A 22,204-nucleotide genomic window follows, 5' to 3' on the forward strand; every position below is an offset into this window, starting at 1 on the left:
CGGCATGCGGCAGTGGCAAGAGCACCCCACCACCACCCTCCCCAGCAGCACTCGAGGGAAGAGCTGGCTGCTGCAAGCTCTGTTTCCCTCTGCCAGGAGGATCTCCTCCTCACCCCACACCTGCGCACATCTGGAGGGTTTACTCCATAAAGTATGAATCAGGGGTCAGCCCCGTAAACTGACTTTGCGTACTCTGAGACATTACTGTATATTTCATAATCCAACATCAGATGTTCCCACATTAAAAAAAAAGACAAAAAACAAAACCCACAAGCTATTGTCACACGCCTCAAAATCATATTTTAATTCCTAAACAAACCTCATCAAAGGGGTTTATGTAAACCCAGAATTTTTTTTTTGCTTTAAGCACAATGCATCAGCTGATGCAACATTCAGCACACTCCATATGTTACTTTAAGGAGAAATTTGTAGTCTTCAGAAAACATTTCCGTGGCTTTTTAGTTTCAGAAATGGCCGAGCAAAACAGATACAGGCCCCATGCTAGGCAATAACATTACATTCTCTCCTGTCCTGTCAAGAGGTAGAGGTAGTTCCTGAAGGGATGCCAAAGTGGTGCCTCCTCACCCATTCTGAAATCAGTATTTAAAAAAACAAAAAAAAACAAAAACAAAAACAAAAACAAAAACAAAAACAAAAACACAAAAAAAACAAAAACAAAAACACAAAAAAAACACAAAAAAAACACAAAAACTTAGTGCACTTTTGTCACGGCAGGAAACAAATGCACGGTAGTGGGTGGAAGGTTCTAGATGAAGTTACTGTGGGAAATTCCACACCCATTGAAGCCAAGGGGAGTTTTTCCAGTGACTTCATTGTGGCCAGGCTTTTCCTCATTATCCAAATGGACATGGTAGCCTAAGAGAATCAAGCAGCTGGGATCATGATGCATTTCCATGACTAAATCATTCCTAGACACTTCTCTATTTATCCCTATGACTTTGCCTACCATCCCTCACTTTCTGCTTCTCCCCCTCCCACCTTCCATTCTCAGCTTTGTAGTAACCACCATCTCATTGAATGCTTTCGCACCTAGAACATCTAACTCCTGGGACAACACAGGTTGAACCTCCCTCATCCAGCACCCTTGGGACCTGACCAGTGCCCGATGAGAGAATTTGCTGGACCACAGGAGGTCAATGTCATCTAGCACATTACCAACACTTCCACTGCTTACTCAGCTCTTAAACATTTATAGGTAAATTGCAGCTAAATAATAGCACAGAACACTGAGAGCCGCTACTGGTGGCTATAAACAAACTTTATGGGACCACGGGAAACTTAGCCATACCTATGATAAGTGGACATCCAGCTAACAACAATCATGATGAATTACAGTTATTGGCAGACTAGAGAGTTCCTGGATTAGAGAGATTAAACCTGTAATTTATTTTCACCTCTAATTTTGACCTTCATCTATGATTGCAGCTGATAACTGCTGAACTAACTGCCTACTACCAGAACCAAAAATTACATCTGGCAGCGCAACCTCTCAGGATTCTGACATAAACTAGGTTGAAGGGTACAGTGGGGTGGAACCAAGAATGAATGCAGGCTGACTCGTAGAGTTACAAGAGGGAAGGGCAGCTTTCCAGGCCAAATGTGTGGAAGTCATAGCCAATGAACATATTGGATGAATGTGTTCACACTGTGTTCCCTGGCAAGGCAGAGAGGAAGGAGACACTCACAGACCACAATGAAAACATTAGTACATCTGGATTTATACTGCTCTGCTGTTAATATCTTAAGGCTTTGCACAACACTATTTCTTTTACACTTGTGTTAATGTTGGCTGGCAGAGTAATGTAAACTGGAAAGAGTAATTCAAAAAATGAAATATTTAAAATGTCATTTGGAGAACCTTTTAACTTGGCTAGATCTACATCCCCAATGCCCTTGCTAACCTCAAGCATAGAGTACTTTTTTATGCCATTGCATGCCCTTTAACTGGGAAAAGAAAAAAAATGCTGTCATCATTAATGCAATGTATAATAAGCTTGCATTTAGTAACTAGAAATGTGGGGTTTGGTATTTTTAGCCCTCTCAACCTGTATATTTATTCCAATTTGTAGATTTTTATATTTAAAGCCTGTAAAATTCCCATTTCAAGCTTTCGGCCGATTTAATACACTAGCAAACTAATTTCTGAAACTATAATTTCTTTCACATTAGTCTAAGTTGTACAAAAATATTCAATTTATTTTACATGATAAGTATTTTCATGGTAATAAAATGCAAAGTCAGTATTTAGGGCTGCTTCTGGAGATGACTGATATACGTTGGGTCAGAGTCATTGACCAAGACAATGCAAAGTTAATTACTGGTTGGAACTCAAACAGACTTACTGCCAGCCTACAAAGAGGCACGTAAGGGGTAGGTCCGCAAAAAGGACTAAGATGTTAAGCACCATCACGCTTCAGACACCCTGCTGCCCAGCAGATTCCATAGCAATGCTTTGTGCTCAATGCGTGGGAGAGTTAGGTGCCTGAGAATGGAATCCACAGAAGCCAGAGTGGGGATTTTAGCCAATAGGAAATGATAATGAGGGGGCGCAGCTGCACCCCTGTCCCACAAAGGGAATTGGGTGGCTAACTCCAGGCACCTCTCTGCTACAGCTACATACCTCAGCCCTCACTTGCTGCAAGCAGGAAGAAGGGGGAAAAAACCCCACAATTATTCAAAAAGAGGGTAAGGCCTTGAACGTTGTTCTCCTTAGTCCCAGGAGAGTGGCCTAGCCGGTGGGCTGGGGGTGTTCTGCTATGACTACTCTTACTTTCTCCTGTTGAGGGGTGTATGCAGAAATTTAACTTTTATCCTCAGAGAAGGGTGGGGGCACAACATGCATGTGTACACTCAGTTCCCCATTCCACTCCCCCCCCCCAAAAAAAAACGTGCTCCCTCTTCCCTCCGTTCCCAGCCCATTACAAAGGATGCTCCTTCCCACCCCCACCATCCCTATACCCTCCCCCTCAGCCAAATCTAATTTTTCCCCCCTTCCTTCTCAGCTAGGCTCCAGCAGGAGCTCACTATCACCACTGCAGCCCTGGGAGTGAAGGATTTCTGTGTGCACCCCAATCACTGCTTTCTCCCCGCACCCCCTGCCCAGCCCTGCTCCGGAGAAAACTGTTCCGGTGAGTCTAAACAAAATATCCACTGGGCCGAAGAGCACGCTTCTGAAAACGGCTCCCATAACGGGCTCTGGAGGTGCAACAGTGGAGGGATTATCTAATCTGAAGCTGCCACTGGGATTCAGGTGTGAGCAAAGCTCTGGGGCACCTACACTAAGGCAGCTGTTTGCTCACTGACACATTCTAGGCCCCATGAGAACTTCATCAGTAGAATTCCAGGCACCAACAGCTTCAGGTGGCAGCAATGCGGGAATCTGAATATCTAAATTCTGGATTTAGGCACCTAAAATGGCACTTATGGCCCTCAATCCTTTAGCCCTAAGACTCTGCCCCACAATCGAGTTCCATGCTTCCGCCAGTAATACAAACTCCTGTCCTATCAATATATACTGTACAAGGAGTCCTGGAGCAACTTAAAGGCTAACACATGTATTTATTTCATCTTACCCTCAAAAGCTCATTACCTAATAAATACATTTGTTAATCTCTAAGGTGCTACAGGACTGCTGTTTTTTGTGAAGCTACACACTAACATGGCTACCTCTCAAGAGTATATACTGTGTATCAACTCTTAGACCTCTTCATTAGGAAAATTATCACCAATGCATCATTAGTGTATTATACTGTGTATATTATTCATTGCAAGGTATGCTGATGAGAAAAGACTTTGGGCATTCTGTGATGTGACCCCGTTTAATAAATTATTTGGATCTGACCAGCGTAAACAGACCCCTGAACTCTGAAGAGAAAAAACAGTTACACCCTTCACACATTAAAAGACTCACTGGGCTCACACAAAGGCAGATTGATAGTCTTATAAAGAGCACCATCTGCGCGTCAGACTATTTGCCCACTAATAAGCATGCCTAAAATTGTTGCCATATAAACTGGATGCAAAATTAGATACTAAAAAACCCCACAAACTCAGTCTCTTGGTTGCAGTTATTGTCTGATAACACTTTTGGTACAATATGTAATGCCTTCTGCTCGAATGCGCTCCAGTATTGGTGCATAGATATTCTTTGTCAATGGAACGACCATGCCTTTGGCATCAATTTCACCTGAAAGATTAAAAAAAATAAAGAAATTATGTGACATTTAGACTAATGTGCACATACCTAATTTTTGCTGCAGTACACATTCAGATTTATTGACTTGTTAGGTAAAGTATTGATGCTGCCCAGAGATGAAAGCAAAGTTAATCTTTAGTAAAAGAGACCCTGAAAAGGGAACTTGTATGTTTAGTTATGCACATGTTGAATGGATCCAATAAGATATGAGGAAGACTTTCCATTTTGCTCAGAAGTGTAACAATTCTTCCCTTTTGAACTAAAGAGCAAGGTGAAATCAGACTCTGAAAATTTTTCTCTATTTCCCATTAGCCAATAAAGGAACTGAATTCTCGGTGTCAGGAATGGCACAGAAGGTAGTTGCAAGCCATCAGCTCATCTACATTTACAGTCTGGTGAATGCAAACCTCACAAAGTTAAATCATTCAGAGGGTGCAGATGAGAGCAACAAGCTGTGTCTGCCTTTAGCTTGTTGGGAGTCAGGATCTCTGCTGCATGCAACAGACATTTATTTGCCATTTCAAAGGCCTCTCTTTCCTGGCAAAAATGGGCATTTAGTAACAGTCAAAATCCTTTAGGATGGTTAAAATTTTGCCAGTGAGCTGAAGTCTCCAAATACCTTGGGTCAGGCTCTGCAACCCTTAGTCATGCTGAGTAGCTTCTACTCACATGACTAGTCCCACTGATTGACAATGCTATTCATAGGAGTAAACGCAGAATTTGGCCCTTTGGGATTCAGCAATCTCCATGTAAGCCACAGAATGAATTGGATCTCAGTCTTGAGAGAGGTCAATGTAATTCTTAGATCACAGGGGAGGTAAAAATAGATCACAACTGTTGCAAGATGCTCGTGTCTTCTCTGCGTGCAGATAATTGCACTGGAAAGCAGTGACGGAGCACAAATATGGTAACTTGTTGTTTCCATGACTTTGGGGTAAGATTGCAGATATAGAGAAAGAGCAGCTCCCATTCCTCATAATAATCTAATATCATTCCCCTCCTCTATCATGATCCCTGAAATGCAATCAGGAATCGGTCAGCTTGGCTAGAGTGTTATTTTAGTTGGTACATAGTTACTCTGGGGTTTCAGCTGTGGGATCTAAAGCCAAGCATCATAAAGTTTGAGGAGACCAAAATCATGGAGTTTTCACTCTTAACCCATACTTCGTAGTTAATTTAGTAGAAAAAACACTCTGGAATCTTTGGACAGAAGCTTCTACTTGTATGTTAGTCAATAAGTATGATTTCTATGCCTTTGGTACAGTTTAGATTTTAAAAAATAATCAGTAACAAAAGAGATTTTTTAAAAAAGTCACTAACACATTCATGATCTAAAAATGGAAATTAAATTGGATTTAAAGATTTTTTTAGGCACAATCCAAGACTTTGTAAAAAGTTGCTCATATAAAACTTGTGGGAATTCCAAATTTTCTGGAGGTAGCAGAACACAGAGAGAGGGGTGAAAATTCCCTAAAGCAACAGTTGTATATTCATAATGCAGGATGAACAGGCACTTACCATCTAGAACCATTCTAGCAGCAATAGCTGTGGGGTATCCTACAGTTTTAGCCATTGCAGAAAATCCTTTATCATCCCCATATACGACCAGATTGATGAATTTATCTTCCAAATGGCCAGATGGGTGCCTGATACCTATTTCATTTCTCAGGACGATCATATCTCGTTCTCCAGCACCTAGAGAGAAAGACAAGCCTAAATTATGATCTATCATGTGTATTATAGCAAGACAGGGCTCAGTTGTGCTAAGCTAAGGAGCTTACAAGCCAAATGTGTGCTCTTCTTTACTCTCTAATAAAACTAAACAGTCACTTGTCAGTGCTAACTGCTTGATCCTGAGGGTTTCATTTATAAAATAAACCAGGAAACAGTTTTGTAATACAGAGTTATGAAGCATGGGTCCTACTGAACTCACTTAGATTTCAGTGGAAATTTTCCTTATTCACATCAGTACAACTGAGATGAAAATTATGACCTGCGCTGAACGGTCAAGTAACAAAGGCTATGTCTAGGCTAGAGGAATTTGTCAGAAGAAATCTCCCAACAAAACTTCTGCTGACAGATTGTGACCAGACTACAGGGTGGATGGAAAAAGCAATCCACTCTGTCAATAGAGGACAGCCAGACCACCCAGCCACTCTATCGGCATAATGGCCAACAGGAACCACAGCAGACAGCACTGCCCAGTGTCCCAGAAGCCCTTTCTGCAGGCAGAAGGCCTGCCCCCCACCCCACTCCACCCCAGAACGTCCAGACTGGCTTTCTGTCAGCAGATCTTTGTCAAGAGCAGCATTATTCCTCATGGCAAGGGAGGCACAGCTCTCAAGAAAAGTGCTGTGTTTTGTTGACTTACTGTTGACAGAACGCCCTTGGGAATGTGGATGCTCCATGGGTTTGTCCACAAGATGGCCATTTTGCCGACAAAACCCTCTAGTGCAGACATAGCCAAAGGTAGCTACAAAGTAGGCTTAACGCGGTTTAATTTTGAGTAAGAGCCTGTCTACCCTTAAAACGTTGCAGAAGCACAGCTGAATTGCTGCAACATTTCAGTTAAGACTCTGCCTCCATTGGCATAGATAATCCATCTCCCTAAAAGGTGGTAGCTAGGTTAGAAGAATTCTCCTGTCAACCTAACATTGTCTACCCCAATGATTAGGCTGGTTTAACCACATCACTGATGAGTTCAGAATGTTGATGCCCATGAATGAGAGCATTACAATCAACCCAACATCCTACTGAAAACCAGGCCCAAGATCAGCCACACAGAGTGTTTGATTCAATTTAACAAATCCGCTTTAAAGGCACACTTTTTTTCATTCCAATTAATTTTCTTAAGTGTACATAGGCAAGTTCTCTGTTCAAATGCGAAATAAAGCAGGCTCGTGTACCAAAGGTCAGCTTCAGCTCCATGTGCTTTGCAAGACCTCCGACAATACAGTCTGCTTTAGGAACTGATTCGTCTCCAAGTAATCCTAACCTGGTGAGAGAAAGAAGACAGGAAAATTGTAACTTTGAGAGAAAAGCAATGTTCTACAATCCATAAATTTAGGGATACCTTCCGTGGAATTGAGACCCTGTATCTGTGTGACTGAACGTGCATCAGAGTGGATAAAAAAAAAAATGATTTAAACTAAATTTCACTTTTTTTCCTTTTGAAAAATGAGTCTGTTTAAAATGATAACAATTCACGTTAAGGCCTATACTACCATAACATATTAAAATAATTTAAAATAGTCTGCATTGGTGAGTCCTCAAAATTTTAATAAGTTAAAGGGTGGTACTAGTTTAAATTTGAGAGAATCAGAGGGGGGAAAAATTAACTTTTGAGGTCAACTCAAGCTATATTACAGTGCATAAAATTGGCATAATGGAAACTGTGGCACTTCGAAAGTGCCACTTCTGATCACACACGTCTCGTCTACACACGGTCCTTTTCAAAAAGACCCTGCACAGTTCGAAATCCCCTTATTCCAATTTGTCTTTCGAAAGGGGAGGGGGCTAGTGGAGACACAGCCTATATGTTTTTTTATTTAAATGCATCCTTGTTGCTTTAGAAAAATAGCATTGTTGGGGGTAGAGGGCAAGAAAAAAATCATCTCTGTGTCAATTAACAATTCAGCGAAGTGCAATGCAAAAAATCCAAAAGAATGTTCTAAAATATGTGACAGATGTCTAAGGCCAAACTTCTCAGTTTTCTAGTTGTTTATTAAAGGGGACTCCATTCCGCTATCCTCTCAGCACTATGGGCACACATGCAAGATCAGCCTTGCCAAACATTTGTCAATCATCACCACACAGATTTAAAAGCAAAGTTTATAGCAAAGCTCTGAAGGACTGTTTAGAAAACTGTAACGCTCACATTCTAGGCCATATACTTGGGTTCTGGAACGGCTTGCTTACAACAAAGTGAAAAGTCACTGGAATCTCCTACCATTCCACTGTTTCCAGCTGACTGTTGTCCTTTTCCAGTTTGGTGTAGATTGCTTCTTTAAGGACATCAGAATTGGCAGAAGGGCTGAGTCCAAGCAGCTTACACATCAGCTCTTTCTAGTTACAAAGAAGTTCAAATACAAGTTACCACCTGCAGGCCAGAAGCCTGTCCTCATACCCCTGGGGTGAAGTTTTAGAAGCTAGCTAATTGAAAGGGGCAGCTGAGGAAAAGCTAATTTCTAGGGTTAGAGGGAGAGAAGAGAGGATTGGCTGTTCTTCCAGTGAAGCCAGAGTAGGCCAGAATTCGTGAGTGCGGTGAGAGCTAAAAGCCCCTGCTCCTCCATGCTGCAGGCAGTGTGTGGGACGGGACCGGGACGGGGGGAGAAGAGCTGCACATGTGTATGCATGCACAGTCTCTCACGCCAGCTCTCTGTGCGTATGACTCATCTCTCCTGCTGCCTTCTTCAGCAAGGGAAGTGGAGCATGGGAATGTTAACAAGCAAAACATTGAAATTTAAAAAACAGCAGGGAGAGCAACACCAAAGCCAAAACTGCTTTATGCTGAAGAGATGGCAGAAACCAACTGCCAAAGCAGCAGGAGGTTCTCTGCCCACTGGTGAGGGGAGGAGGGATAATCTTAGAACAGCTTGAGAGACAGCTGAGGGAAATCCCTCTCGAAGAAGGGAGGAAAACAGACCGGTGAGGTGAGCAAGACCACCTGTTGGAATACAGCTCATCAGAAGACCAGAACGATGCATCGAGTGCCCAAGGAAAAGAGAGCTCCATTTACAAACACAAAGGAAAAACGACCAAATGGTGGCAACCTTCCAACGTTCACCCCAAAGTCCCTTCCTGTCATTTATATACATCCCTCAGGGACCTGACTAGCCTTCAGTAACACTACTTATTGCTTGTGCCACAGTCTTCCAGAAAACTTGAGGGCAGCTGTAAAACAGGGTTGCATAGATGAACCAAGTGTCAGCTGGCAGTTAAAGAGAGGAGGAGGAGACTGTACCAGAGAAAATGAAATAAAGGACAATGCTTGAGAACTCCAAGGAGAGGACAGCTCTGCCATTATCAATACGCAGGGATAACATTTAAATAGAAAGGGCAGTGTTATCATTTTCAGGGTATTGTGAGTCCTAGGACTGTTGGTTTAATTGTAGTACAGAACCTTTGGCTCAGGCTGCAGACTGAGTTAAGACCCTCTCACCTCACAGGGTCCTAACGCCTAAGCTTCAGCCCCAACCCAAATGTCTACACAAAAATCCAACAGCCCCTGAGCTTGAGCCCCAATCAGGTGGCATAGGCAAGTCTCAGCTTTATAACTGCCATGCAGACAAACTCTCAGCAGGTCAGGCTCCTAATTGTGCCCTTCTTAGCTACCCCATCTCCAGTTGACTCTGTCCTGCTTGGCAGCCCTGAAAAATGGAAACTCTGTAAACCAGTGCTTCAGCTACAGTAGTCAGCTTAATCCTTGTGACCTCAGTGGGGCTATGGTGATTCACACAAGCTGAATTTAACCCCTGGGTGGCACTTTGTAGCAGACTATCATCAGCAGAAGCATCTAGGAGACAGGCCACATGGGAATTTAGGAACAAATGAAAAAAACGGCAAAACTTGTGGAAAGGGAGACAGGAGGAGGAGGAGGTGGTGGTAGGACTGCAAAATACCTGCCATGGAGATTTAAAAAACCGCACAATGATATACAGCATAGCAATTTTCCTGTGTTTATATAAACAACCTGAATCATGACCAGGGGTCCTGAGGAAACAAATTACATGCTGAGAAGCCTGAATTATGGCTTTTGAGGGGTTAATTATGAGAAATAGAAAGCCACTAAGACTTTGCCTCCTTACAAACACACAGGCTGTGTCTGCACTACGGCGACCCTTTGAAAGTTCTTCCAGAAGACACCTTGTGAGAAAAACTTCTTTTGAAAGATCACATCCACACACAAAAAAGCGGATCAAAAGATCGATCCACTCTTTTGATAGAGAGCATCCACAAAGCCCCTACTCTTTTGAAAGAACGGGCCAGGGACAGAATAATCCAGGGCTATGAGGACTTCTCTTGTAAAAGAAGGCCCACAGAGTGTGTCTACACCTACTTTTTTTGAAAGACTCTTTTAAAAAAATAAAAAAGGCACTCTTCCTCCCCTGGGAGACGAAGAGGGCCACAATGCTGCCATTTCAGATCAGAAGAGCGCATTTTGCGTGTCACACTCCACAGGTTTTTTTTGAAAAAGGCCCAGCTTTTCTGGGGCAGGGGGGCAGAAAGAAAAAACCACCTTGCTAGGGTAGATGCAGCCACTCAAAAGAACACAGTCTTCCCAGGGAAAGCAGATCCCAAACCTGACAAAGATTAATGGAATGAAGGAAAGCAGAAAGCCAAGTAAAATCCAATGTACTTACCCAGGTTATGTGTGGTGATGTGGAGCTAAGCAAAGGACATGGATCAGAGTTTATTAATCCTAATTTTACAAAGCTTCCCATGGCTTTCGAAAACCCCTAAAATAAAACAAAGGGGACTATAAATGCAGCAGAGCATAAGCAGATCCTCAGGTGAATATTTACATACTTCCCACAATAGTTGACAAAGGACAAAGCCATGGTTAAGATTATGCATGCGGGAAGACTGCAACAGTCAGATGTGATGCCAAAGGGGGGTTAACCTCACTGTCTTACCCATTATCTCACTCCTTTCAATATGTTGTTTCACTGCAGAGCTGTTTCACTCCCTACTGCAGTGAGTAGCATTGATTCAAACAGGATGGGGGGGGAAATCCCAAAACCAAGAGCTACATTTTTGAATACTAAATAAAATACTTAGTTTCTCATTTAAAATTAAATCTCCTTACAAACATGCTACATATACACTTACTGACTCAAAAATGAATTAATAGCTTTCTTGTACAGCCTAACTGCTAGTTCCTGTGTCTTGAAAGTTTTGGGCTCTCAATTTCTGTTTCTCAGTAAACTAAGTAAAAAGTAAACAAATAAATAAAAAGTAACATATGCAAAGAAACAAGTTGGATGGGATTTTTTTTTTTGTTCTGTGCTTATGTGGTGGTGGACTACGGCCAAGCATGGCAAATAATTTTAAGACATTGACTTACAGCTAGAAAGAAAAAATACTAGAAAGGACAGAGGCAGCTTAGAAAGGAACAGTGGAGTGGACTGGAAAGAAAAAAGGGAAGACATTATTCAGCACACACACAGCTTCCTATATTCCCCCACATTTTTGCCTCAGAGAAAGTGTCATGGCTTCTGGGAATAAGAGACCCCCTATCTGAGAATACTGTGAAGAGATTTGTTCCCTGGGTTAAAAAGGAAAATGTGTTAACTGTAAGGAGTACATGAAGAGGACAGGGGGCCTCGCTGCAAGAATGAAACATAAGCAAAATTGCTTATTGGGAAAAAATGTAGATGAAGATACAAACATAGCTGAGTGGATCAACTGGTTACTAACAAATGAAGAATGATGCATTGCAAAATGAATTAAGACTCTCTCTGTGCCTTTTAGCGTAAGTGTGGTTGGACAGGTAAATTCCCAAGCTGTTTGCTGTGTTGGATGTTGCTAGGAAAAAAGCTTCATTTTAGCTAATCTTTATGGCTTGTTTAATTAGTTAACTAGGTTTAGAATCTAATCACTCAAGACAGAAAGCTGCAGTAAGAGAAATCTAGAGTTGCCATTGTCATTTTCTTATTTTACATTACATAATATAATAAACACCCCTCAGTTTTGGAACATCATGGCTACAGACCATAACAGAGATGCCAGAAATCTAATCCTATTTTACTTCAGCATAACTCAGCTTTCCCATGCCAACCCCATTCTATACTTGTTTTCTCAAAAAACAGAGGGACCAGGGAGTTCAATGGGGCTTACTCCAAAATTAAGTGAACTCTAAGCAGTCAGTCTTAGCTTTTTTTGGTCATTTCATTTAAATCAATGATTTAAATCAATCCACCCTGGATTCAACAGATCAAAGGGCTCAGCTGACTGGTTCCTTTCCAAAGGAAAGCTTGTCACTAAACCAATGGTCACAATTGTTCAGATGGTCAATAGCTAACTTAAAGACAAAGAACCCAATTCTGAGCTCACTTCCCCAACCCCTCTCAATTTTGCATTAGTACATGCACTGACATCAGCAGAATAACTTCTGGTTTGCACTGCAGTAAGATCCGACTTGGGCTCAGAATGCCTAAAGTACAAACTATCAGTCCTCCACCAGAAATCAGAGCTGGAAAAAAGCATGGAAGTGGAATGCATCTAAGATACACTCCAGGGAAACAGGGAAAAATTATTTTTGTTTCTTTGATACAAAGTGTAGTCAAATCCACAAAATATAAACAAAACAATTTTTGCTCTATTTTAGCTATAGCAATCACAGGTATTATTGCTTGTAACTTTTTCACCTGCTATAGTGATCAATAAAAATGTGATCAGTTGAGAGTATCCCTTCAATTTGCACTATTAAAAAGTTGTCTGATTTGAACACAATTAAAAAAAAAGAAGAAGAACTTACCTTATATCTTAAAGTGCCTCTTATCACGGTATGAGCTGACTGAATACCATATGATTCAACATATTTTGTGCTGTCCCTGTTGGGAAAACCTTCTAAATTTAATCCTGGGAAAAAATCCATGACAGCAACAGAACCAAGCAAAGCTCCTCCAGCTGGAACATTAATAATCTAAGGATTATAAAAACACAGAACAAAAAACCAAGAGCCAGGTAAGTGCACTGCATTTTCAGTTGCTCCTTCAAAACAACATTTCTATTTTCAATGCTTATTACAGTTTACTGCTTTACAGTTTGTGCTCAGTAACTAGGGCCCTAATTCTGATCTCACACTGGTTGGAATCTGGAATAACTCCATTGATTTACAGCAGTGTAAATAACACAAGATCTGGCTCTGGACTTGCTTGCCTTTTGAAAATGGAGAGGGTTTTTTTTTTGCGGGGAGTGGGAAAGAGATTGGTTTGTGCTAAAATGTCAGTAATCACTCTCCATCCATGCACTGGATACAGAGTCTGCCCTCATGAACATCTCCAGCTCTCACTGAAAATCAAGCAAATGCAAAGAACAAATTGTTGCAGAAGAAGAGAATACAGGGATGACTTGCTCTACCGTCAATGCTGTCTAAAACCTTGAACCTGGCTTTTTTTCCCCAAGCAGCTTAAACGTGGATCTGCTATGCTGAATCCATTCCACTTCCTTTAGAGGCTTCTGAGCAAGCGGCTGATATTTCCTTCTCAAAGGCCATCTGGAGGGGCGAAGCCTACAGCTGTGCCACAGGATCATATTGTGTGTGCTGCTTAAGACAAGCGTGGAGGAAGCCCTCACAACCGTCACAGAACTTGAGATTTGGAGGGAGGAGAACTGCTGTATTGACCAAGAGACCCATATCAAATCCTTGACATTCATGATCTAACTCCAGTCAGCAATGGGTGACCCACCACAGAGTCAGGAAGCATTTTTTCCCCACCTACCCACATGCCCTTCATTTGAAATTTGGACAGATTTGTTCCCCCCCCCCCCCCCCGCCCCACACACAGCTACCACATTTCCCCCAACTCCCAAACACACATAAAAATCCTGTTAGCAATTCACACTCCCCAATCCTCTCATGTTGCATGTTAGCTGGAACAGGCATGTCATGAAAAAGCCTCTTTGGAGATCTGATGGGTGTGGATAATCATCCAGACTCTGGGATGTTTACACAGAACCTCGAGTCACTTCATAGTGCACCCATCAGAAGTTTATCAGAGCCAAGTGGAGTAAGCCAGAGGAACAAGCACAGGCTTGGAAACCAGAAGCTCCAGTTTCTAAAGCTGGCAATGACATTGTGACTCATCCTAGGCCACATGGGAAAGCCAATGTTGTGCTGTTTCCTTCTACCTGTAATATGGCCAGAGACATAGAAACTAAGCGATTAGTGCCACTGACATGATATGAAGGTTGGTCTTTTACTATGGTAAGGGAGAAAGACAGGCCTTGTGTACCACCCAATGAGAGGTGACAACCCCCAGTTTCAGTTATTATCATTTAGCATCAGGATTAGGGGACCACCCAGGCGCTCTCCCGCCCAAAGGAGATTAGGAAATGTTCTAGCCCAGGGACGGGGAACCCTTTTTGGGGTCCAGGGCCAGTGGCCGACAGAAAAACTAAGTCAGGGGCCACACAAGTAAGAAGCAAAAAGAAAACCAAAATTAAAAACACACAACAACTCACTGACATGGTCCCTGACCGAAAAATAACCCAAAACCCCACAACCCATTCACCTCACTCTCCCTTGCATGCCAGGCCCAGACTTCATAGATTTCGTGGGACCCCTTAGGATTTGGGACAAAAATGAGGGGTTCACTGTGGGACGGGGCTGTCAGGAAGAGGGCTTCGGTGTGGAGTCTGGGCAGGAGGCGGGTACAGGAGCAGACTAGGAGCGCAGGGTCTTGGGCAACAGGAGACACCTGGCACCGCTCCCTGGGGACACACTTGGTTCCATATCCCCTGCAGCTCCCAGGCACCACCCCTGCCCCCCGCTGCTCTGACTGGCCATTATTCTGGTCAATCAGAGCAGCAGGGAAAACCCTCCAGGCGGTTATTCTGGGTGCTGCCATTCTCCCAGGTGGAGGAAGGGGGAGCAGCAGCAGCAGTGGAGGCAGCAGGGATACATGAAGCCACTTCTCCCCCTCCAGGCAGAGCTTGTGGGCCAGATCTGGCCCCAGCTTGCCTAACGCCAGCCTGTGAGGCTTGGGGCTCCACATGCCCCATTCCGCAGCAGATCAGATGCTGGAGGGAGGAAGCTTTAGGGGCCCAATCCAGGCAAGCTGTGGGCTAGATCTGGCCCACAAGCCATAGGTTCCCAGTTCTGTTTTAAGCACTGTACAGAGTAAAAGGCAGCCCCTGCATGTGTAGGATTCACAGCCCAAACAGATGCAAGACACAAAAACTGGAGAAAGGAATCTTCTGCATCTTTTACAGCATGGGAGGGCGGGGACTAGGCCCCAGGAGATCAAGTGATGTAAAACACACATGACAGGACTAGGACCTGAACCCAGATTTCCATCCCAGTCTAGTGTCTTAATTGCAAACCATCTCTCCTCACTGCCCTCAGACCTCTACAAATATGACCTCGGTGGCAGCAAGGAGGCATGTCACTCAAAGCATACAGACAATAGGTGAGAGTGTGACAATCGCATACTCAGGCTACATCCACACTATGAGACAAATTTGAATTTATTCATATTGATTTTGTAACACTGGATTTTATAAATTTGATTTTGACCATGTTTTTTCTATAGCTGAATTATCAAGGATTTTATAAAAATCAACTGGCCATCCATTGACTGTCCCCACTCCTGTGATTGCATCCGATCCCTGAAAATAAGACAGAGGGAGGTGCGCAAATGTAAGCCGCTGAGAAGTAGTTTCTCGGCCTCTTGTGCAAACCCAACCCCCACAACAGCCTTGCTGCCACATGATGCATCGAGGTAGGGGCTGGTGCCAGGCAGTGCAGAAAAAAATACCAAGTGTAGAGACAGAACAGCGAACGCTCTGCCTATTTGAGATGGGTAGATGAGCTCACACCACTAATAGCAAAGAAATACAGACATTTCTCAGGCTGTCATATGACCATGACCCCACAGGCACAGGCTTCCTGGTCCCGATTTGCAATTCACGGTCTTCCTGTTACATAATTCCTGTGCACCTAGAGAGCAGTGGCCGTTAGTGGAGCACTGAGGGTTACATATAGGACACCTCTGAAGGTGAATAAATTCACTTTTAAGACGTGGTGCTTCCACACTGGCCTTTATTCAAACTTTTAAATTCAAACTTGATGCTACACCCAGCAGGTACTGACAATATTAAGATATGTATATTAGTGCTCCCTAGTGAAGACAGTCACATGGTAACATCGAGCTAACCGCCTCAAATTCAAATTTATCTCAGTGTAGACACAGCCTCAGTTTATGCAACTTTCAGTGGCTTACAAAGAATGCAACAGCTGACACATCTCTGCTCTTTGGCCTAATACCATCTATTTAAATACAAGGAGGGAAGAAGTGTTGGATTTACTTCACCTTGCCATCTTTTAAATATGAGGCAGCCCAAATGGTATTCAACAGTACGCCCTGTGGGCTCCAGCTGAACTTGTATCGCAGAGGATTATCCGAATGTTCGGGAGCTGGCAGGCCGCCGCAGAAGGAAGTGTATGATAGGACCTGCACATAGAAATTAAAAATCCCAATCTACAAATTGCAAATGATCCGAAAGCAAAAACAGTTTAAAGTTGCACAGCAACGTCATCATCCAACTAGCTACAAGGAAACAATCACTGTTGACTTCCCTGCAATATACAGTCACCTGTGTTTAGTGAATCTCTTTTCCCATTATTCCCTGGACGGCCTCAATTAGGCTGCAAAAAAACTAAGCCTATTTTCTGCCAACCATGCCAAAAATATATAAGATTTTCACATGTAAGGCTACACAGTGAATTTATTCATTGAACTTTGATCACAAGATGTGCTGGAGCAGAACCACAGTTGGTGTAAATGGTCATGGCTCCACTGACACTAACTACTTGAATTGTCAATTTATACCAACTGAGGGTTTGTCCCCTCAGCTCCCATCTGGAAGAGATCACAGGAGAACAAACCAATAGAAATCCCATACAGCCTATTCATATCAATGAACAATAGTATTGGTTAGTTATTTAGCAGAATTCCTCACAAGATTTGTTAGCTTAGCAATAGAAATATTACTGAGACCACTGCCTGCAGCATCCTGGTGGTAAACTGGAGACAACATGCCAAAAAAGCGATTTGACCTGGTGACCTATTACCCTTTGCTACCTACCCCTTGAGGCAGGTTAGCAGGGCTGCGTGAGACCATTTGGAAGGCCTTTGTTTATGAGGTGCCTACACAACGGTAGAGGAAATCAGCCAGCAACAGTGCCAGTCTTGCACATTTCACAAGCATTTACAGATAAGAAAAACATTTAGGACACACCCTTGCAGACAATCGAGTTTAGCTGATCTGCACAATTGCAGTTTTATTATGAAAGGGTACTCATGACACCCGCACAAGTGGCCTAAAGAGGACTACCCATGCTGCCATGCCGGGCGGAATGCTGGGACAATGGTGAGTCAGCATGCTCAGCCTGAGGAGGAGCAGCTCACTTCATTCAGCATGGACTTCCCCAGCCGACAAAAAGGACTGGCTTTAGCCGACTCAGTCTTCCTGAGTCCTCAACTTAAAGGACCAGACGTGAATTTAACCAGCCTATAGCTCCAGCAGAGAGGAAGCTGTGTAGCATTTCCCAGGTGATTCATGGCTCCTGTGTTCAGAAAAACTGGTTTACATTTAAAATGGAAAAAACAAGATTCACTCATGATGCAAATGGCAGCTGTTCTCTAGGAAGCATTTCCTCCAAAACAAGTGGCTCACAGGCTTCCATCTGAGCTCCCCATGAACAAGTGGCTGAGTCCTTTCCAAAATAACACCTGTAACCACTTCAGAGCTTACAGTAAATGGCACAATGTTAAATGCTGTTGGTCTGAGGCAACATAATGAAGTCATATTTAGTCCAGTCATTTCAAAATGTAAAATTTTTTGCTAGCATTGGACCTTCTCGCTTAAAGCGCAGCTCTGACGCTATTGTATAACCTGTGATGTCATTCACTTTAACCTTTCGTGCAGACGTATCCTCTGGGGAGCGCCACTGTACTTTGCAGAGGCATTCAGCCTCAGCACATAAGCCAAACCCTGGGTATCACTGATTGAAGGCCTCCAGAGACTAAGTTAACAAATAGTAGCAAAGACAGGTCCTTGCTGAAGGCGTAACAGTTTCGTTAAAACAGCCTTGGCAAAACAATGCACGTGCAACTCATCTGCCACCTTACCGTAGCCCCTACTTCGTTTGCCTTATCAATACACTCCATCGCCAACATGTGATCCAGGCCAGGATCCAAACCTACTTCACTGACGACCGTAATACCAGCAGCTTCTACACTAAAATAATAAAAATACAGGATTGTCAGAATATTGCACAACATTCCTGAAGTTTAACTTGAAAAGCAATATAGCCCCAGGATAGTCATGGTCAGCCATGGACAAAGTACAAGCACTGGTATAGATTCTGTGCCAAGCCTGGGAAATGGGAGCGCATGTCTTTAGTGTATCTTTCAATGGGTGTTAGGGGCCTAAATATCTGAAGATCTGGGCCTTCACCTCCGGTTCAGCCCCATCTGTAGAATGCAGATAATAATGAGTCAGGAGATATTTAATATAGTTATGCTCTGTTGCGAGGCACTTGAATAGTACAGTAAACAGACACATTTAGGTAACTAAGAAAGAAGTCACATCTCACTAACAATCTCTTGACCTACCTTTTCTGGAGTTCTTTCATAGCTGGTGTTAGGTAGCTGGCTGTCACTAAGTTTACTTTACTGTCAATGCATTTCTTGGCAACTAAAGGATGTGCTGAATAAGGCAGCAAGCTACAAGCAAAATAAGAATTGCACATCAAAAATGGTTATTCTTTGGAAGGCAATTTTGCAAAATAGTTTATCTGCATCTAGATGAGGTCATTAACACAAGGGACCCTTAGTCATTGATCCTTACACAATTTTTACACTGATGAAGGAGGAGTAATTTCCTATTGAATTAGAATGGCACTGCTTCACATGCACTTAGCTCTGTTGCAAATGACTGCCCAAAGTGCAGGGCAGCAGAGGAGTGAGTTCAAATTCTCCTGACCTTTTGCAAGCCCTAGTTTTAAGAGTCATCTATGTGGAAACAGAACTGGGCTCTTTTTTCTCAATACTACATTCAACTTGGGTGTAACGTTTAAGGGATTCAAAGTAGAAAGCTTCTTTCAACAGAGTGATCATTAAAAGTTTATGTGAACCATCCCCAGAAGGGTATAGGCTATCTGAAAAGGACATGTTCTATCTCTACTTAAAATGGTGGCTTTAACACTCAGAAAGAGAACTTTTTACTCTTCAAATATTTAACAGCAATGGCCAAGTTTTCAGAACTTGGGCCCTATATACATGCATGCAATTTCAGCAAGCACCTGCACGTGTTCCTGAACCATGTAACTTGCACATACAGGGGACGGTTGTGTCTGATGTGTGTGTGTGAGCTCTGTCTCTCAAGTAGGCACAAATGTTTGTGCCATTAAAGCTGTGTGCTCACACGCTCACAAAGAGGCTACATCTGAAAGCCATTTGAAAATTTTGCCCCAAACATTGCCATACTTTCTTCAACAATAAAGAGGAGCATTTACATCCCCACCATAATTGCTGGTACCTTAGTGGAATCCCCAGGTAGTTAATTAAGACATCTACATGGGCAACTTGTGCCCCTGAAGAAATGTAAAGAAGCACTAGCAAATCTTAGGGCTGAGCCCTCTGTGTTTTAATCATAATTCTGACCTGATTACAAGGTTGTGTTTCTTAATCAAGGATGACAGCATATCCTCATCCTGAATGATGTCCACATGAACAGAAGTAACACTGTTGTAGTACTTGGTCATCTGGTCAAGTTGCTCCTTCATGATCGATGCTGTTTTAAAAAAAAAAAAGTATCAGTGTCAGCTGTTACACAACCACATTAATTCCTACTTCCTCCTCAAACAACTCCCTCAAGTATCAAGGTAAAAACACCCAACTGTGCCCTCCACCCTGTTTCAGAAGGGCAAAACAAGCTAGTCATCATGCATCAAGTGCCATTCACTGGCACTTGCGTGTTCCCTTGCAAACATGTAGCTACACTCCGCATCCATCTTTCTTTCCAAAGTAGGCAGCTGTATAGAAAGTAGAAATAAAAGGAATACACCTGAAGGCTAAGCAGGTGTAACTGTCTCATGTCGGAAGAAAAAAAAGTCAACTTTCTATCCTGTTGCTCCGATCAAGCTACAGCCGCTGTCACTATCATCCAGGAGATGGGTATATTGAGAAAGAGAGTGATCCACTACTAAGGGAAGCTGCAGAATGAGAACAGGAAATGAACAGCTCTTCTGAGAAGAGCTTTATTCCTTTCTATTTTTTTATTTTTGTCCCCCTTCTCTTCTAAGCCACCTTACTTCCTCTCAAGTACCTACCATCAAACAGGTTACTGTAGCAATCAGGAGAGACTGGAGGTCTCTCCCTGCACCATCATGGGGCACCAACCTTAGCTAATAGAGCACCTCATTATGCTAAATAAAAACTGCCACCCTTCTGCCACACCTAGTCAGTGTCTCTATAACCAGCGATACTCTGGGTTCTAATCACACAAAACACAGTTAATAACTGTGGCTGTTAATGGTATTTCACCCTCACCACCAGCCTAGACAAGCACACATCTATCTATCTAACTTATCACTGCATATGAAACAGTCTACAACACTGGTCTGGTCAGCCCTCCTTTTTCCTCTATGCAGCAGAATATCCTGGATTTGCTGCCTCACATCCACCAGGCACAGCGTCCTCTGCTTAGGTATTAGAGAAGGATGCACTGTTACAAACACCACTAGAAGTGTGGTAGATGCAGAACACAAACACATAGTTAAATTGTAAGAAAAGGCTGCTGTGTGCACAGAATTCAATTTTTTGTTTTTGTCACAGCTGTGTCAGACAAAAGTGACAAAGAGGTTACAATGCTAAACACAGTTGTAGCTATGGGGTAGACAGGGCAGGAAACCAGCTCCAAGCATGCTGTGGGATGTCTAATTAGTCCCTCACAGAGGGGTGGGGGAGTAGATTGAAATGTTATTTAAGATATGGTCCCCGTGAAGGGGGATAGAGCCTCAAATCTCCCAAATGAGCAGCACACAAAATACGTTTACTAGGTGTCTTTTTCGAAAACCACTGAAAATTTAAAAAAAAAATCAGAGAGTGAGTGAACTAATACAAGGACACGGCTCTTTTCCTTCATCATTAAAGGATATGTGCTGGAATTAGATGGAAAAGATGATCCACTAGACAAAAATGTCCTTTTCCTTAGGATGCAAGGAAAACGCCGTAGGCAGGGAGAAATAGAGTGTGGATACTCAGGAATGAGAAAATCTTGGTCACAGTGCACAAGAGAAACAGTGAGGGAGTCCCAAAAAGTGCATTTCCCCTGCAATATTAATCCCGACACAAAACTATCAGACGTGAGCTGGGAGGAATACAATAAAAGGGTATTGCCAGAAAATATGCCAGCAGTTAGTTATCCTACTACCAGCCACGAACTCAAGCACAAAACAGTACCTGTTCTGAGACAAAGAGTCAGTGGAGAAACTGTTGGGGAAAAAGGTCAAGAGAATCAAAACACAGAAGCACCTAAAAGAAGAGGTTCCAGGTGGACGAAGCACTCTGCATCACCACGGCCAACAGAGGCTCAGATACAGTACCTAGAACTATGCAAACCACTGGACAGCAATTTTGCTTCTTGTAAAGTTAGTGGACAACATCACCAGAAAATTAGTTTAATATTGTCATCTGGGGCTAGTTATACAACCCTTACCCACGTGAGTAGGCCTACGGCCATCACCAGATTCATAGGCCAGAAAAGTAAGCAGAAATGCCAGGATATGGACTCAGAGTTATGTTTCTCCTGCCACAGATGATGGGAATCAGGGTGCTACAATCATTACAGAACTTTAGGCATTTGTAGTCTCATCAACTTGCAGGGAAAACATTTATACCCACAGCTTGACAGTAAAAAAAAAAAAAAAATCCATACATGTTTTAAAAAATAGATTTGTAAGTTTAGCCCTGGGCCTACTAGACAAATCAGGAATTTGAACAGGTGGAGCTTTCTAGTTGTCATTATTTGTACAGCCTTATACACTCATTCCTCACTATATGAGCACAATTGGTTCCCAAATTTCTGCTCGTAAGCGAAAACTCATAAGAGCGAAACTAAATTCCTATTAAAATACATGTAAAAGTCTCCAATTTGTTCCAAGGGCTTGTAACGTGACATAAACTAGTTGAGTTTAGGTACTTTTCTGATGTATTTGAATAGTTTGGCACCAGAAATAGAATGCAGTGTATGTAT

The 22,204-nt window shown here is 42.7% G+C and overlaps 1 protein-coding gene across 2 annotated transcripts in view; it reads right to left on the minus strand.

Annotated features, from left to right (window-relative positions):
- Positions 1 to 3,017: 3,017 nt before the first annotated feature.
- AASS (aminoadipate-semialdehyde synthase) overlaps positions 3,018 to 22,204 on the minus strand; it is a 50,710-nt gene continuing 31,523 nt past the window's right edge. The window contains exons 15-25 of one of the 2 annotated variants that reach the window (XM_074984109.1): positions 21,412 to 21,441; positions 19,612 to 19,741; positions 18,562 to 18,672; positions 18,076 to 18,184; positions 16,255 to 16,395; positions 12,696 to 12,863; positions 10,579 to 10,674; positions 8,166 to 8,281; positions 7,123 to 7,211; positions 5,735 to 5,911; positions 3,018 to 4,207 (exon numbers count right to left, since the gene is read on the minus strand). In XM_074984109.1, the coding sequence (XP_074840210.1) occupies positions 4,089 to 4,207; positions 5,735 to 5,911; positions 7,123 to 7,211; positions 8,166 to 8,281; positions 10,579 to 10,674; positions 12,696 to 12,863; positions 16,255 to 16,395; positions 18,076 to 18,184; positions 18,562 to 18,672; positions 19,612 to 19,741; positions 21,412 to 21,441 (1,286 nt within the window). In that variant the 3' untranslated portion in view covers positions 3,018 to 4,088. The remainder of the gene's footprint in view (positions 4,208 to 5,734; positions 5,912 to 7,122; positions 7,212 to 8,165; positions 8,282 to 10,578; positions 10,675 to 12,695; positions 12,864 to 16,254; positions 16,396 to 18,075; positions 18,185 to 18,561; positions 18,673 to 19,611; positions 19,742 to 21,411; positions 21,442 to 22,204) is intronic. The other variant, XM_074984111.1, reaches the window with a different exon arrangement.

This window comes from Carettochelys insculpta, chromosome 1, assembly GCF_033958435.1.
Source record: "Carettochelys insculpta isolate YL-2023 chromosome 1, ASM3395843v1, whole genome shotgun sequence".
Classification (NCBI taxonomy): domain Eukaryota; kingdom Metazoa; phylum Chordata; order Testudines; family Carettochelyidae; genus Carettochelys; species Carettochelys insculpta.